This window comes from Schistocerca serialis, chromosome 4 (assembly GCF_023864345.2).
Source record: "Schistocerca serialis cubense isolate TAMUIC-IGC-003099 chromosome 4, iqSchSeri2.2, whole genome shotgun sequence".
Taxonomy (NCBI): domain Eukaryota; kingdom Metazoa; phylum Arthropoda; class Insecta; order Orthoptera; family Acrididae; genus Schistocerca; species Schistocerca serialis.
In genome coordinates this window covers 438,497,807-438,517,004 of record NC_064641.1, presented here as the reverse complement: position 1 = coordinate 438,517,004, position 19,198 = coordinate 438,497,807, and the positions used below count along the sequence as shown (strand labels likewise).

General features: G+C 40.7%; 1 protein-coding gene across 4 annotated transcripts in view; it reads left to right on the top strand.

Moving 5' to 3' along the window:
• LOC126475052 (pseudouridylate synthase TRUB1-like) overlaps nucleotides 1-19,198 on the top strand; it is a 133,544-nt gene that overhangs the window by 40,185 nt on the left and 74,161 nt on the right. For all 4 annotated transcript variants that reach the window (XR_007586646.1, XM_050102604.1, XM_050102602.1 and 1 more), the window contains one exon: nucleotides 17,185-17,330. Coding sequence is in view for 3 of the 4 variants with exons in the window: in XM_050102604.1 (XP_049958561.1) it covers nucleotides 17,185-17,330 (146 nt within the window). In the remaining variant the exon portion in view is untranslated. The remainder of the gene's footprint in view (nucleotides 1-17,184; nucleotides 17,331-19,198) is intronic.

The following is a 19,198-nucleotide window of genomic DNA, read 5'->3' as shown; positions in this document are numbered from 1 at the left end:
AGAGGAACTCTGGCTCAATTTTAGACGAGTAGTTCATCATGCACTGTATAGATATGTACCCAGTAGAACAATTCATAATGGGAGGGAACCTCCATGGTATAAAATGTATAAAGTCACTGTAAAGGCACTTCTAAAGAAACAGAGATTACAGCGTAATAGGTGTAAAACAAAGCATAAGGCTATACAGGATGGAGAAAAATTGTGTTACAAAATTTTAACCCTGTATAGCTGATGCCAGTAGGAACCAAAATTACTAATGTTGTGTAGGTCAACAAAGCATCATTTTTAAACAATGGAAACTTGGCACATGTGCTCCGATTGGCCATGGGATTGCCCTGTTGCCATTCGTTGGTTGATGGGCAGCGCTGTGGTTGTTGGTTCGTACAAACAAACGTCCAACGCCCTGTCACTGCCCCAACATGATACACACACATGTCGAATAGATCTTGCTGGTTGTCTCCACCTCACATAATAGGCATTCACTCATAAGCTTTGCTTCGGAGCACACGCACGTCACCTGCGATTTAGCGATACAGTAAGCATGGCGGTACAGTATTCTTTTGAAGAACAATGAGATATGGTTTTTGTTTATGGACTAGCTGATGGTAATGTGCATGAAGCTTGACGGTTATATGAGGAACGGTACACAGCAAGACGCCACCCACACCCGCAAACATTTACAGCAATTCATTGGCGAATTGGCAAAAAAGGCTCATTAGCGGGATATCATTGTGATGCTGGAAGACCTCGAACATGGTGGGATGCTGCATTTGAAGAGACTATTCTTGAGTACTTTGAGGTAGCACCTGTTACAAGTACTTGAGCGGTTGGACACGACATGGGGGTCACTCATCGGTTAGTCTTGGAGGTTTTGAAGGATGACAGCCAGTATCCATTTAGTTTCCACCCTGTCCAAGACCTAAATCCTTTGGCAGACTATGAACACAGGCTAGGGTCTTACCGGTGGTTTCTGCCACGTGTTGCATGAGATCCTGACTTCCCTGCCATTGTGTTGTTTACCGACAAGTGCATCTTCTGTCGGGATGGCCTTTACAACACTCAAAATGTCCATTAGTAGCCAATGGGAAATCCTCACGTCACATACATCCACAGACACCAGGAACTATTTTCGTTCAACTTTTGGGCAGGTGGTGTGGTGGCCATTTGATTGGGCTGGTCTGTCTACTTGTTTAACTTACCACCACTTTTTGCAAGAAACTCTACCTGGCCTGCCGGAAGATGTTCCTCTGGACATACAGTTATGAATGTGGTTGCAGCATGATGGGGCACCTGCAAATAACAGTTATGCTGTGCATGGATATTTAAATGAACTCTTTGGTGTCCGGCTAATTGGCAGAGGGGCTCATAGGACATGGCCACCACAATCACCAGATCTCACGCCACCGAACTTTTTGCTGTGGGGATTCTTCAAGGTTGTAGTTCACCCACACATTTGTGAACCACCTAGAACTGAAGAGGAATTAATGGATCACATTCAACATGCCGCCAATCACATCAGGGCAATGCCAGGAATCTTTGAAAGAGTTTGGCAAAACACTGTTCGAGTACTTGCTTTAAGTAAACAATATCTTAGCTACAAAAAATGCCCTTTTCAGGGCCGACACAATTTATAAAATTTTCTGTACACAAACTAACAGCTGTTGATGGGTTTGTTTTCACTACGTCTTCCATGAAACTACAATGGATGTGCCATGAACCCGGCATCCAGAGTGGAAGGCTGGCATGCTACCACTGAGCATTTGGACTGCCTTGGGTACATCGCGATCTCCAGCAGGCAAAGCATTCGCGGTCATGCGTTGTCCAGAACATGTGGAAATAGGGCAATCCCGAGGTCAATCGGAGCGTGTGGTGCCAAGTTTCCGTAGTTTAAAAATTGTGCATTGTCGACCACACAACATTAGTAATATTGGTTCCTACTGTCATCAGCTATCCAGGGTTAAAATTTCGTGACACAACTTTTCTCCAACCTGTAGAGAGAAAAAACCCCATTTTGGCTATCAAGAGAGCAATTTGTGATGCCTTCAGTGGCTACTGTACAAGAATGTTGTCAAGTGATCTTCCACAGAATGCAAAGAAATTTGGGTCTTATGTATAGGTTGTTAGTGGCACTGAAGTTAAGTGTCCAGTCCCTAGTGAATGAAACAGGTAGTGAAATTGAGGGTAGCAAAGCAAAAGCTGAAATGTTTAACATTATTTTCAAACGTTGCTTTACAAAGGAAATCCCAAGAGAATGGCCCCAATTTAATTCCTGTACCACTGAAAAGATAAGTGAAGTAAGTGTTAGCATCAGTGTTGTTGAGAAACAGCTGAAATCATTAAAACTGAGCAGAGCTCCAGGCTTAATAGAGTCCCTGAGTTAAACCCCCTTCTAACCATAATCTCTCATAGATCCCTGGAACAAAAAACTGTGCCCAGTTCTTGGAAAATACGCAGGTCACACCCGTCTACAAGAAGGATAGTAGAAGTGATTCACAAAACTACCGTACAATATTCTTGACATCAATTTGTTGTAGAATCTTAGAACATATTCTGAGCTCAAACATAACGCGGTATCTTGAGCAGAATGATCTCCTCAATACCTACCAGCATTTATTTCGAAAGCATTGATCATGTGAAGCCCAACTCGCAATTTTCTCATGTGAGATATTGGAAGCTTTGGATCAAGGCAATAAGGTAGATTCAGTTTCTTGACTTCCGAAAAGTATTTGTCGAAAGTATGATCTTATGTGGCATCAAGTGAAATTTGTGACTGGATTGAGGACTTTTTGGTAGGGAGAATGCAACATGTTATTTTGGACGGAGAGGCATCATCAGATGTAGAAGTAACTTCGGGTGTGCCTCAGGGAAGAGTGTTGGAATCTTTGCTGTTCATGTTGTATATTAATGACCTTGCAGACAATATTAATAGTAAAATCAGGCTTTCTGCAGATGATGCAGTTAACTACAGTGACGTAATATCTGAAAGAAGCTGCATGAATGTTCAGTCATATCTGAATAAGATTTCAACATGGTGCAGAGATTGCTAACTTACTCTGAATGTTCAGAAATGTAAAATTTTGCACTTCAAAAAACGAGAAACAATAGTATCCTGTGACTATAATATCAATGACCCACTGCTGGAATCAGCTGAATCATATGATTACCTGGATGTAATATTTTGTAGGAATATGAAATGGAAGGATCACATAGGTTCAGTGATGGGTAAAGCATGTGGTTGACCTTGGTTTACTGGTGGAGTGGGAGAGTGCAATCAGTCTGTTAAGGAGATTGCTTACAAATCACTCGTGCGACCGATTCTAGAATATAGTCATGTAGAAGAAGGTGTAATTAAATGAATGACGAGCACTAATTTCATTTAACAAAGGTTTATTCAGCACTAGCACATACAAGAGTGCAGAGCGAACTGCCTCCGGCCAGAACACATACAGTATGTACACAGCTACAGAACATTCCAGTACAATTATTCTTGACAATTGTGGATACTTCTAGAATGTACTCGAACCAAATATAGAAATTAAAGTTGTACAGTCCAGGTGAGTTTTGAACTCGCGACCCTCCATGCAAACATTATAGTATCATAACCACGGTACTACTCAGCTTCTTCTGTGACATTGCTCGCTCCTTAAGAGAACAGCGTCTCGATGTTACGTCCTCCTAGTCCAGGAACGAGTCATTGGTCCTGCATACTCCGACTCTCGATGACTGATGCTTGCCCTGGTGGTGATCTTCTTAGAACTTCTTATTCCGCTTGTTGCCTGTTGCTGGAGCTTTGAATTTACTTTGGGTGGCAGGATCCTTGTAGGGCTTCATTCGAAGGATGTGGATTGTATCTTTAATCTTTCGTCGCCTTGCGTTGCGGTCGAAATCTTCAACTTAATAAATTACAACAGACAACTGTCTTACAACATTATGAAGTCCAAAGTAGTGCCTGAGAAGCTTCTCAGAGACACCAAACTTCGTTCGAACAGGAGTGAAGATCCAGACGAGGTCACCAGGCTGGTAGACAACAGGGCGGTGGCTCGCGTCATACCCTGGGCAATCATTTTCTTGGGCCTGCAGTGTGCTGAGCCGAGCTAACTGCTGAGCTTCCTCAGCTCTGATTAACACCTGGCCAATGTAGTTGTTGTCCATGTCATCAGATGTAACGGAAACACAGTGTCCATAGTATGTATACAGTCACCTCACACCCGTGCACCAGGAAAAATGGCATAAATCCTGTGGTATCTTGTTTGGCGGTGTTGTAGGCAAACTTCATGAAAGGTAGCACCTCATCCCAGTTTCTCTGCTCAACATTGACGAACGAACATTGATAGTATGTCGGCTAAGGTCTTATTAAGATGTTCAGTAAGCCTGTTAGTTTGCAGATGGTAGGCAGTCGTCATGTGATGAGTAATGTTGCACCGACGGTTTATCTTTGCCACAAGATTCGATTAAAAAACTTTCCCTCAATCCGTAATTAATGACCTTGGGGCACCAGGCTTTAATACAATGTCTTCCATGATGAATTTGGCTACCTTGGATGCTTTGGCTGTTTTCATGGCTTTTGTAATGGCATAGCGTGTCAGATAATCAGGGCAAACAATAATCCATTTATTGCCACTAGCAGACATTGGAAATTGTCCAAAGAGGTCAATACCAACACGCTGGAAAGGCGTTTTGGCTGGTGGAATTGGTATGAGTTGGCCAGGTGGTTTTTGAGGAACTGCCTTTCTCCTCTGACACTCTCGACAGTGCGACACACAGTGACGGACACTCCTAAATAAACCTGGCCAGAAAAATCTCTTGCAGATTCTATCATATGTCTTAATAAATCAGAAATGTCTGGCCTCAGGTGTGTCATGGAATTTCTGTAGAACATCTCAGCAAATGTGTTTAGGAATCACTGGTAGCCAGCTCTTTCCAAGCAGATCAAAGTTTTTCTTGCAAAGTAATCCATTAACTACCTTAAATTGTCCTTTCACATCCTCTGACCAATTTAAGGCAAGCATAATGTGAGATATCTTGGCATCTTTCTTCTGCTCAGCAGACAGATCCTGGAGTGCAGCGAGGCAATCACTATCTTCATCAAAGTCTTGATGGTTTTGCACAGTGTTTCTTGAGAGACAGTCAGCATCTTCGTGTTTTCTTCCACTTTTGTACACTATGGTAATGTCATACTCTTGAAGACGTTGTGCCCACCTGGCAAGTCATCCTGTTGCATCCTTAAGACCTGTCAACCAACAAATTGAATGAACAAGTCTTGGAGTGGCCTGGCTTTGATACAAAAGTCTTTGATAAAACGACAGTAATAAGAGCATAATCCAAGGAAGCTTCTCACATCTCTAATACTTTCAGGAATAGGAAATTCCGTTATAGATCTAACTTTTTCTGGGCCTAGCTGCACACATTCATTTGACACAACGTGTCCAAGTATTTTGATTTCTTTTGCTCCAAAGAGACACTTTCTTGGATTAGGTTTCAGTCTGCCTTGTTGGAGACATTTAAGAACAGCCCTCAGTCTTTTTATATGTTCATCAAATGTCTCTGAGTACCCTGTAATGTCACCTAAATAACAAAGACACATCGTCCACTTCAGGTGAAGTTGAGGATTATCCATCATCTGTTCAAAAGTCGCTGGTGCATTACACAAACCAAACGGCATTACCTTAAGCTCATACCAGCCCTCAGGGGTGATGAATGCAGTTTTCTCATGATCAATCTCATCTACTTCGATTTGCCAGTATCCCGAGTACATGTACGTGGTGGAGAAAAACTTAGCGCACTTCAGACAATCAAGTGTATCGTCAATTTGTGGAAGAGGGTAAACATCCTTTTTATTTAAGCTTCCTGTAATGAACACAAAAGTGTCAACTGCCATCCTTCTTCCTGACGAGAACCACTGATGATGACCATGGGCTCTGCAAAGGCTGAATGATATCATTCTTCATCATTTTCTCTACCTCATCGCGAGTTATTCGACGTTCCATTGCTGAAACACGGTATGCTCTCTGGCTTATTGGTTGATGGTCTCCGGTGCTTCACTGTCGATTTGTCTAATCTGCTCTTCACCTGTGGATTGTAGCACACAGAGAACTTCTTGAAGAATGGCAAGTAGCTTCTTCTGTTTTTCCTTAGTGAGATCTGGTGATAGTCGAGCTAGAAGATCTTGTCTCGTAGTGGTAGCGCTAATTTCGCCCACAGACTTGGCATGGGAGGTTTCTATGATGCTCAGCTGTTCTTCAATTAACGGCTCAGCATTTGCTATGCACATTTGTCTTGGAAGGATCTGCGGTTCTTGGCGACAGTAACTATCCACAATTCACCGAATCCATTCTTAAATGAGACGACAGAGGCTGGGACGACCAAGTTATTCTTCAGTAGTATGCTTCTCTTACATTCCACTACAAGATCCATGGGTTGATGCATGGCATGACACATGACAGTTACCTTTCTAGCGCTGTCTGCAGGAATGATCACTTCAACCAGCACACATAGTCTCCACACATTCAGATGCGCATCTTCCTGACGACAGTATCTCATCTCATCTCCTCTAGCATAATCTTCGAGCAACCACAATCTATAATTGCCTGAGAAGCTTTCAAAAAGTCCCATCCAAGAATGACATCATGATTACACTCTTGGAAGATGATGAATTCTAAGGGCTGTGTATGGCTGCTTATACCCACACGAATGGTACATCTTCATGTAGGTGTTACATATTTCCCATTAGCCACCTTCAGCAGAGATGTTTTGTTGTCAACGAATATGGTTTTCTGTAACTGGCAATGGTACTTCTCCGAAATGACTGAATATGATGCTTCAGAGTCCACAAGAGCTTGGGCTGGTCGGCCATCCATGAGGATATCGACGTAATTTCGTATCATTTTTGTATTGATTGACGGCAGAGGATTTTTCTCTTTGGTGGCTTCACCTCCATGGAAAGTCGCACCCTTTAGTTTTCCAGGTTGCGGCGGCTGGGTGATCGGTTGGAGCTTCTAAATGGCAATGGAGACCTTGATCAGCATGTTGGGGATCGTCCTCTCCAGTGGCTAGCTTGTGGCGATGGTGACCTACATTGTCCTGCACCCACATCTTCTTGTTCATCTTCGTCGTCCCGGAGTTGGCGTTGGCTCAGATCGGTCTGCTGTCTTCTGGCGTAGGCGTCATCAAATATCTGCCGCCTTTCTCGACAATAGCACACCACGTGTCCCAGTCGTCCACAGTGGAAACATACTGGTTGGTCATCCTGGGTGCTCCAGACATCAGTCTTCCTTGGTGCCCAAACAGGTTCCTCATGCAGCATTGTAGGAATGTAACTCTGCCTGGGTCTCGACTTTTTCACCATTTTAAAGGGAAATGAAGGATGAAAGATTGGGTTCAATGTCTGTTCCACTTCCTCCCTTATGACCTCTTGACACGTCTCGGTTTTTTGCTAGCTGTGCAATCCAAGTGCCTTCTGAACTTCCTTTCTCACTCTCTGATGATGAAGAATGCTTGTGAAATCAGTTGCTTCCTCCATCATAGACATCGATACGACGTTTGGAAGCCGTTCAAACTTATTGCATGTAATTCTTTTTTGATGCATTGTCTCGATATACTGGCACCATTTTATGAAGTCGTCTGCTGTCGTAACCTCTGTCAGGACTAGGGCTTGATACATGTCCTCAGCAACACCGTTCATGAGACGTGCAACCTTATCATCTTCCTTCATTCTAGGATCCACTATTTTACATAGCTCCAAGACGTCTGGAATGTAGGACGCTGTAGTTTCTCCTGGACGCTGTGCCCTGCACTTTAATTTATCTTCAGCCTTGCACTTCTGTCATTGTGTGTCACTGAAATACTTGCGCAGTTCCGCCTGGAAAACTTCCCAGCTTGTGAACTTCTCCTCATTGTTCTCATACCATTGCTTGGCAGTGCCCTCCAAGTAGAAAAATATGTTAGCCAAACACACGGTGTCATCCCATTTGTTAAATTTGGATCTTGGCCATCATCACCAGAGAAACTGGAAGGATGTCTCATGTGGAGGACACAGCTGCTGTCATCGTAACGTCCTCTTTTTCTTCTGTCTCTGGTAGATTGCGATCTGTTGAAAATGGCTCGAACTTGGGTTTCTCGCCACATAAACGGCGGCTCTGTTGTGGCCTGATGGAAGCCACTGTGTCGTCGATAATGTGCACTATCATAACTTCCAATACCCAGCGTCTCCACCAGAATAATGTCACATAGAAGAAGGTGTAATTAGATGAATGGCAAACACTAACTTCACTTAACGAAGGTTTATTCAGCACTTGCACATACAAGAGTGTGGAGCGAACTGCCTCCGGTCAGAACACATACAGTATATATACAGCTACAGAACATTCCAGTACAATGGTTCTTAACAATTGTGGATACTTCTAGAATGTACCCGAACTGAATATAGAAATTAAAATTGTACAGTCCAGGTGAGTTTTGAATCGTGACCCTCCATGCAACAGTTTAGTATCATAACCACTACACCATGGTGCTACTCAGCTTCTTATGCGACAATATTGCTCAAGTGTGTGGAACCCGTACCACATAGGACTAATAGGGGATGTGGAACATATACGAAGGAGGTAAACATAAGTGGTCACAGGTTTGTTTAACATGGGAAATGGTCACAGAGATATTGAAGGAACTGAACTGGAAGACTCTTGAAGATAGAGATAAACTATCCTGAGAAAGTCTATTAACAAAGTTTCAAGAACAGGCTTTAAATGATCACTCTTTTAATGTACTACAATCCCCTACATTTTGTTCATGTAGGGATCGTGAACATAAGATGAGAATAATTACTGCACGTACAGAGGCACTCAATCAATCATTCTTCACGCTCCATATGTGAATTGAACAGAAGAAACCCTAATAAGTTGTACAATGGGACGTACGCTCTGCCATTCACCTCATGGTGGTTTGGAGAGTATAGATGTAGATGTATTGTTACAGCAGCATGAGAGAACTTACCATGTGGTGTAGTGGTCAGTGTTCATTGTTATCAACACTGAGGTCCCAGATTTGATTCCTGTTGACAACCTCTTGTTTTTCTCTGGTTGAAGGGTCTGGAAGGAGGTTGAGTCAGAGATACACTCAAAAGCCAATTGATTATAATGTACCATAATTGATGTGCAAGTTGCCGAAGAAGCATCACGTTGAAGGGATTGCATCAGGCTGCTTTATTAGCAGCAAAAGCCTTTTTTTGTATTAAAGAGTGAACTGCTTGACTTACTATGTCTAAGGATCTTATTTATTGCAAGAAACCAGACTCGTACTGTAGTACAGTGTCTGACAAAAAGTGTAGCACCCAGAAGAGGAGGAGGAGGAAATGAAATGAAACTTCACAGGTTAAGGTAGTATGTTATGTTAGTTCAGTGACCACAAAATAAAGTCAAATTCACAAAGAAGTTGGCAATATGAGCCCACTTATCAGTATGACATTCCACTTCTGTGGCCTGGATATGTGCACTGATTTTGTGGGAAGTGGAGATAAGCTGGTGCACAATTGAAATCTTATTTCAGCCGATGCTACATTGGGTGACTTGCGTGCCAGTGATGAGGATGAAATGATCATGAGGGCAGCACAACACCCAGTCCACTTGCAGAAAAAATCTCGAACCCGGCCAGGAATTGAACCCGGGACTGCCGCATGGGAGTCAAACTCGTCACCACTCAGCTCAGCAGGGGGACATATTGGCAGACACAGGAGTACCTCAAAATCAGACAGACAGTTCGTAAACACATGTGCCATGTGCTGATGTGGATTGTTCTGTTGCAAAATGGCATCAGTATACTGTTGCATGCAAGGTAATATATGAGAACGCAGGATGTCCACGACATAGCGCTTATCATCAAAAGTTCCCTATATCACTACTAGCCGTGACCTGAAGTAATATTCAGAGGTTTCTCGCAGCAGGGCGCAAGGAAATAACACTGCTGTGCCTCTCCAGAACATTGGAAGAATTGGATGTCTCCCCAGTGTGCTGCAATACCCGCCACTGATGGTCATGTGTAGTAATGTAGAACCACGATTCATTAGTGAACTCGATGTGATGCCATTCATCAGTAGGTCTTGTTTCCTGTATATGACACCACTCTAAATGCAGCTGTTTGTGTTGTGGTGTTAACTGCAGCCTTCAGTTGGTATGGTAATTTGCTCACATCCGGATGTTGCTAGTCTGACGTATGGTGCAGGATGACACAAAATGTTGCCGGGTTGCCATTACTTGTTCTCGAATGGCAGGCCCAGAAGGTAGGAGTTACGATTTGCTTGGCGCTGCTGGGATGCCACATGAATTTCTGTTAGTGTTGTACTATGACCATGCCTTGCAATACTCCCACACAATTCTCAAAACAGTTGTGTACCTAATGTACATAAATCAATAGACTGCGGCTCTTGCTGATAAATTATTTTGTTCTTAGACTCTGTTACACGGTGTATGATGTCTCATGAGATGCCATCATAAGAGATCCAGGCTTGATATTCTCTTCTTCGACATTGTTTATTATTGGTTCACAGATTCTTCCATCTGGTTTATTCCTTGGAGCTGCAGTTGGCAATGAGACCTCTGTGCATTTGCTGTGACTTCATAATATTGGCTGCTGCGCCCCGAAGCCACCTGTAGCCCAACGAATACATCAAACAGAAGGTGCACAAAAGCCAAAACAAATGTGTTCAATATTTACAAAATCAATGGATTTACAAAACATCATCTTACCTAACATTAATCACTACAGGAGCAACATTATAAACCAACATGTTCATTTATTCCTACCTAACACTAAGGGAGCAGAAATTTTAGTGTGGTGAGTTTAAAGTTTTTGTAGTCTAAAAATTTCCGCACCATTTTAGTGCACGATACAGTGATTGTTTCTTGTGTTGTTCAGATGTGGTCGGCCTAAAACTTGACTACTTGTATGCCTTTCCTCAATTCTCATGTATTCCGACATTGGGTCAGTGTTACATCTGAATGTCCCACAATTCTGGCTCTTGCAAAGTTTTACCACCTAGCCAAGTGGAGACCCACAGTGAGGCTCCTTTCAAACTGTATCAGCTGCCGATGATGATTCCTCACATGATGCAACATATCTGTGTCCCTAGCAGTGATCTCCCAGCATCTGGTGCTGTTTGTGCCCTTATATATCCTACCAGGCTTGATAACAGCGCTAAACATGAACAACACTAACACATTCCAGTTGCCATTCCTCCTGTCACAGGGAAATGTCTCTACATACCTGCCAACAGAGTGCATGTATACAAAGTTTTACGTGATGCTACCCAAAATATCCGAGAATTTCATTGTAAAACTCAGAAAGCCATACTTGTGTCCTAATGTCCTCCATCGAATTCAAAGTAGTGGTGGTGGTGGTGGTTAGTGTTTAACATCCCGTCGACAACAAGGTCATTAGAGACGGAGTGCAAGCTCGGGTTAGGGAAGGATTGGGAAGGAAATCGGCCGTGCACTTTCACAGGAACCATCCCGGCATTTGCCTGAAACGATTTAGGGAAATCACGGAAAACCTAAATCAGGATGGCTGGAGACGGGATTGAACCGTCGTCCTCCCGAATGCGAGTCCAGTGTGCTAACCACTGCGCCACCTCGCTTGGTGAATTCAAAGTAGTCACCTTGAGCTTGTATGCAATGGTCCCAGCATTGTTCCTATTTTTGGAATCATTCCTTGGAGTCTGCATGGTGAAGGGTGTTGAGGATCCATTATGATTGCACTTTGATGTCTTCAGTGGAGTTAAAATGTCGCTCCTTTAACATGAATTCCATCTTCGGGAACTGGCAGAAGTTGCATGGGGCTAGGGCCTGGTGAGTAGTGAGGGTAGGGGACCATTGCCGTGTTGTTTTTGGGCTGGAATTCTTTCACAAGTGAAGTCTGCACAGATACATTGTCATGGTGCAACAACCAGTCTTTCTTTTTCTACAACTGTGGCCATTGGTGCCAAACATTTTCCCCAGAACCTCACAGTAAAACTGCATCCTTACAATCTGAGCAGTTGGAACAAACTCCTTTGCAGTATTCCCCAAAACCTCACAGTAAAACTGCACCCTTACAATCTGACCAGTTGGAACAAACTCCTTTGCAGTATTCCCTGAATGCGGAAAAAAATAATCAGCATTGGCTTTATGTTGCTGAGGATTTGTCAAACTTTTTTCAGCCTTGGAGAAGATGGCATTTTCCATTGTAATGACTGCTGCTTCATTACAGGGTCGTAACCATAGATGCAGTATTCATCACCTTTTATAACTCAGGATAAGAATTTTGAACACTTTCAAATTCTTTGTTGCAGTTCAGTGCCTGTCTAATCCTGAGGTTTTGTTTGGTCAATGCTGAGAAGGCAAAGTACCTTTGCTGGAATTCTTCCCATGTTCAGTTTGTCAGCTAGAATTCATTGATATGTACTGCATCTGTTGCAAACAACATGAATTGCCTGCCTTCAGTCTGAATTAATCGTGTCATGCACTTTCATGATCACTTCCATTGCTGTGCATGTTGATGGTTGACCAGAGTGTGTGTCGTCTTCCACAGATTCTCAGCCTTCCTTTAAGCACTTCAATCACTCAAATGTTCATGGTTGACTCAGTGCACTCTCACCAAATGCCTCTGTCAGCATGCGGTGGGTTTCAGCTGCTGTTGTCTTCAACTTGAAACAGAATTTGATGAAAATCCACTGCTCCTTCATGTTTTCGATTTTACAATTCGCTAAAGCTCTGAAACACATCCTGACACACACATCTACAACCCACAACTGCATGCACCAAAGATGACACAGCTTTGTGCCGCAGTAGCTAAGACTGTACCTCGAGACATGTAGTGGTGGAAATGTCGTACTGCTACTAATTTTACTGGTTCGTTGAAATTCTCGGATATTTTGGGTAGCACCTCGTAGTGACACCCAACCATGTCTTCTAGGTGCTTAACTTTGTTTTGTCAGGCAGTGTATTTGGGTCTAGATGGTAGGCAGTAGTAAGAGGGGAATCATTTTATTGCAAAATTGTGTGAATGGAATAAAGATGAGACTGCTGATGCTTCTCTATTAATGTTGTAAGTTCAGCTTTCCTTCTCTCTGTGTTTTTTTTCCTGTCCATTTCTACTTATAGTCCAAAGTTTTTCTGTTGTAGTCATGCAGGAAAAGTGAAGATGAAACAACACTCTGTATTCACAATAGTGAAACATTGTGAGTACTCTTCATACGCTGTCACTTATTCAGAGTGTTTATTGTACACAAATCTACAGTTCATCTAAATAAACCACTGGCCACTTTAATTCTGATGCTCCTTTTTGCGAGTCTGCACATAATGACTCGCTCATTCTGGCACCTTTGAATATCAAATCGAATAGATGAAACAGTTGTTTTGAGTATTTCTTCGCTTGCCTGGAAATTTAGTTCTGTGCATCAACTGTTGCGAAATTTGTGCCAAGATGGTATTTCCTTGTATTGTTAATAATATTGCAGAAATTGCTATTTAATATCTTATTTATTTATATTATCAATGAAATATTTACTGTCACTGTACCATTATAATTCCTGTGCCATGTAGGTGACATTAGTTGCAAGTTGTCGCAGCTTTCCGTGAAGGTATTTCTTGTGATCACTGCATGTGACTGTACCTAGTCATGTGAGCAAGTTAGTTCCCCGTATGGTCGGGTAACCAGTTTTCATTGCTAAGTAATAGAATCGTAGTGAGGTTTGGTGATCTTGTCATCACTATACATGTTTTTAGATCACCAGTCAATTAATGGAATATTTGGAAAAAACTCTGTTATAATCTTCACAGTACATAGACCTTCTTGCTCCATACTTTCTTGTTATGATATAAAAGGTAAGGCTACAAGATACACATTTGAATACTAGCCTTTGCTAGTCCCTGTCCTCCATGTGCGTTTCCTCTTTCCTGCTCCAACTCTTGTGCTACACACGCATCCTATCTGTCCAATGCACCTGCATAGTCCTTTCTCCTTCTCCATGAATCTTCTCTGCTTTGAACAGTGCATTTGAAACAGAATAGAATGCCTCTGCAACGTTATTCAAGTTTGGGGAAATACCAAGTGAGGGAGGCGTTGTAGGGTAGTACGTGCTGTTGTGCAAAGTCACTGTGGTGTAGTGGTGTAGTAGTTAGCACATCTGCCTATTGAGCAGGAGCCCTGAGTTTGAATCCCAGCCATGGTACAAATTTTTATTCATTGCTGCAGTCTGCATATATGCATCATAGATGCTTGACACTTGAGAAGGTCTCTGGAACCATATTGTTTCATTTGAGAATGAAGAAAAGATGATCACAAATGGTTAAAAATCTAAGCTTTACAAAAGAAATAATGGAGAAACGGGAAATAGTAACAGAAATGTAATTAAGCATGGCTGTAACTATTATAATAATATGAGTGGAGAAGAAAGAACCTGATCTTTGAAGCATTTTGTCTTTTTATAAGAAAATAAGAAGTCAACAGTGCAGAAACAGATTCCATTTGCACACAATTTATAAAAAAAAGATATTGAAGTTTTGTGGCCTTGTTTGCCTGAGACTGTAGTCGTGTGTATGAGTGTATATGTGTGCGTTTGTGTCTAATTTTGACAAAGGCCTTACTGGCCTGGCCAAAAGCTATATTTGTGACAGTCTTTTTGTTGTGCCTATCTGTGACTCAGCATTTCCGCTGTATTCTGAGTAGCAACTTTCCTTTTCACAATATAGAAGTTTTGAGTGAGACATGTCAGTGCTAAAAGTGTCCAGCCTGTAAACCCCTGGCACTGTGCTAGGGTGTTGAGCAGTGGGGAATGTGTGTAAGACTTCACTCCATATGTGTGTATGCATGGCAGGTGCACCTGTCTCTAGTATTCAGAACATTTTCTCTAACAGTGGTTGTAGATTGTATTCCACCAGTAGCTACATAGTGGTTGACTGTATTATGATGGTTGGATGGAAGAACACACCGAAATCATTCACCAGGATGGTGAGAAATGGGGGACTAATTGAAATCAAGCATCCTGATGATGCAGGAACTTAACGAAATCAACAGAAAACTAAGTTATGTGAAAAGTAGCTTTATTTGCCAGACTATTAAATGTCTAAATGTAAAAGTTTAACTGTACAATCAAATTTGCAAAACTGAATTAAATTTTAACAAAAATATGAACTGTTTAGGGCAAGAAGTTACATTTTATTGCAAATGTAATTTGGAATCAAATAAGTTGGTCTTTAATTACAAAAACCAAAATTTAGTTGAATACAGCAACATCTGCCACAGATGGTAAAAAAAAAAAAAAAAAAAAAAAAAAAAAAAAATTCAGGTTAACACTGGATATATTTTGGCATAGAATCTGAATCTGCATTTAAAATGATGGTCTGCATTTGAAAATAAAAAGCTGAGTCTCTCTCATAGTGGGTGGTGTTGGGGTGGCTAATTTTATTACAGACATATGTCCGTAAACTTTTTATCTGACACAGTTCTTTTTCCATATGATGAATATTTTTTGAAATATTTAGTTGTTACAAGATAAAACAAACACCCTGTTGTGACAAAGCAAGCTGGGATATTTTTACTTCCCCTCTTGTTTTGCCATCTGCCTCCTTAAATTCGATTTTTCACTTTTAACTAATTACCATTAACATACATGAGAATAATCTGCATTTTCATAAAGTAGAAAGGTTGGCCCTCAGTTTTAAAGAAGATAACATCAGATCTAATTTTGTGCTTAGTTTTATTTATGTAATTGATTTTCTAATTTATTTCAACTATTCCTAGCTTGTTATAGGGTGAAATCAGTAATTGTTTCGTAACTTAAATTCTACTGTTACATATAAACAAATATAAATTCTGTACTAATTATACACATTTGGAAGACAAAATGCTAGTAACCTTAAGGTCTCTATTTGGCTCTACTCGAAAACATGTTAGCAAAGCCAGCTCTTAATTAATTCCAAAGTAATTAACATTTTGTCAAAAGTATTGTTTGCATAACTAAATATGTTAATTCCATGATTTAAACAAATAATTCACTTTTGTAGTAGAAGAAACTGTTAAAAAATACCAATTTTTCGATGTATTCAGTTAATCGAATGAGTTAAATTTTAATTGTAATTCCTGTAAATTTAACTTCGAACAATCTGTAGTTTCAGTACCTATGACTATAAGTCCACATCCGAGTTTCAGACGAGGAACCTGTTTGTTTAGAATGACAACAATGCATCAACTTAACAGTGTAATAAATGTTACGCAATTAGGCCGTGTGTTAAAACAGAGACAGTGTCTGCTCCATACTTACCTTTCTGTTCTTCAAGAACTGTGAACTTTGTGGTTGACCTTTTACTGCTTGTAGATGTTCAACAGTAAACTGTTGTAGCAGTATGTGGATGTTTGCCTGCTACCTATTAATGACGCTTATCGAAAGTAAAACAATAGTGCACTGGCCATATTACATGTGTGTGTGGGGGCTTGTGAAAAGTGAAAGTAAATAACAGTGAAACACAAATGTGCATCTGATGGCTACATCATTTACAGTAGACAGTAGTACCACTTCCTCAATCCGTATTTCAGCTAGTATGTCGACACAGAGGACAATCAACGAAGAAACAAAGTAGGCAAACTGCTACACTGTATATATCAAACTGAAGCAGATGCTGGCCAGAAGTACCCTTAGGAGGCAATTTTTTTTTTACTGTTGCCAGTAGATGCATATAAAAGTACAAAATAATTCTAGTTTGGGATCCAAGTCACCTGCCATTCCTTTTCAACCTTACCCAGCCTATCCCTCATTCCTCCCTGAGGAAGGAACTACCAGTTCCAAAAACTGGAATAATTTCTTTCTTTTGTATGCATTTGTCAACAGTACTAAAAATTTTGCCTCATAAAGTTAAGTAAAGGCTAGCAGTTCTGTGTCATAACTTTATATTTTTCTCAAGCGAATTTTCCTTTCAATATACCAATACAGCAAATTTCTTGCTCCTTTGAGTATTGTTATTTGCCAAAACTATTTCAGTCTGTAGAACTGTTTACAAAGTATTTGAGGTGTCCAAGTTGTGGACAAAAGGGAGACACTGAATCCGCAAAATTTTAGCTACATTAATGCTTTATCTTAGTAGTACTTATATTTACAAAATATAACAATTCAAACAGTAGTTGAAGATGACTGTGATAACTGATTTTCTTTGCCATTTACAGATCTGGTATCAACGTAGAAATGAAACCACGACACGTTATGTGCTACAATGTGAAGTGCACAGATTTCAACCCACCATTTTTTAAACTTGCTTTGTCTTGTGGACCTGGCTTTTATGTACGAAGTTTGGTTCATGACTTAGGACTTGGTAAGCATGTTAGCATTAGTTATACATAGTGCATCTTAATATTACCTTCTTAACTGACTCACTTGCACATATTGTGGAACTTCAGTTTACACACAGTGCTTCTCCCACTCCCCTGCCACCAATATTGTTTCTCAATCTATGTTCAATTCATAATGTTCCCAACTTATGTGTATATATCAGACAGATGCTTACCTTTCGAAATAACTATCTGCACTTCGCATTTTGTGGGAATCAGACATGGTACCCCCTTTTGTAAACATATCATCCTAAAATCATGGTTAATGCATTGTTGCTGAAAAGTTATTGGCAGTAATTGTAAGGGTGAAGGATAACTCCTGCATTAGGTGCACCAACATTCCTCTAGTGGTGTACCATCCCATCCTTATTTTACAAGGAGATAAAGATACACAGCTGAACAGAACTTTACTATATTGATGCAGAGTCTTACATTCACTAGATGAATAGATATGTGGGATGCAGTGCATCTTTCTTACATAAAATGGCTGTCAGGGCCACAACACTAGCATCAGCTCTTTATGCCATAAGTGACACATGAAACAATCTGCCATCATTTGTTATTTTATTTCCTGTTTAATGCAGCATGACATCTTAACTTTACCTGTGCATTGTGAGAGTGGCTGTATACAGTTATAGCTGTTATTTAACTGTGAATGTTTCATTATTGTTAGAAGGGGCAGTTTATTTAATGTTCTGTTAAACAGAGTATCAGAATGATGACATTAATGATGTTGGTTCTTTACAAATTGATGTTGATTTGCAATAATCTTTTCATTACTCAAATAGCATATAACTACACACAAATGTATGAAGAATCAGAAATACATGCACATGATTGAATCAACATGACCATTGTTGCTAAAACTTTCCCCATTTAATTTTAATCAGTCACCTTGCAGTGCATCAAGATTACAAACAGTGTTTCGCTCTTTGGAGCTGCAACAGTGTCACTTCAAATAGAATGACCGATCGAGGAAATACTGATTTTAATTGTCATTACTCCCAATGTGGTCACAAACGTACATCAGTTTATTAAGATTTAATTCTGTATTGACCCTCTTCATATCATAATGTCATTATATCTATGGAATCAAAAGTCAATTAAAATTAATGTAGGTCTATTGTATTTATTTTTTAAATTTTGACATCACACCATAAAATCACTAATAAATTGATGTAAATTTGCGATCAAGCACTGGGGGGTTAAAGTGTACCTCTATTTGAATATTAAATTCTTTTTCATCAGTAGTCACTATTCAGTACAACAGCAGTGTGTTTGTCAGTTTCATTGTAACCATTATTACAAGAACAGACAACAGTTTTTCCATAAGATAAAAAACTTGAGTTGTTGAGGTGAGGTGATTAGCTTTTGTTCTGCAGAATAAAGAAGTTTTTACCATATGCACGTCTGGCACTGCTGCAGGCTATCATTTGCAAGAAACCTCCTTTTGATATCTTGAACCGTTTATGAAATATGATGATTGTTATGACCACATGATTCCTGATACAAAAGCATGTGCTGCACCATGAATAAATAAAGGTGTTGATTTGGGGACTGATTGGCACATGCGAGCAGCGTTGATATTTTGGAAACGAATCTGTGAGGTAAGGTTATGACACCACTTGCTGGTGAAAAGGCCCGGCCAGCACTGTATACAAGTGTCAAAGTAACGAGGCCAGCGCAGGGCACTGATGTGTTGTGAGGAATCCATATGTTGCAGTTACAAAAACGTCTAGTTATCTGTCTATTGGGGCCAAACCGGGCTGAGGAAAGCCAATGTTGTAATTATTAAAGAGCACTCTGCACGTGTCCCCTCCAGAAGAACTGTGTCAGAGGTGTAGGGAAAAGA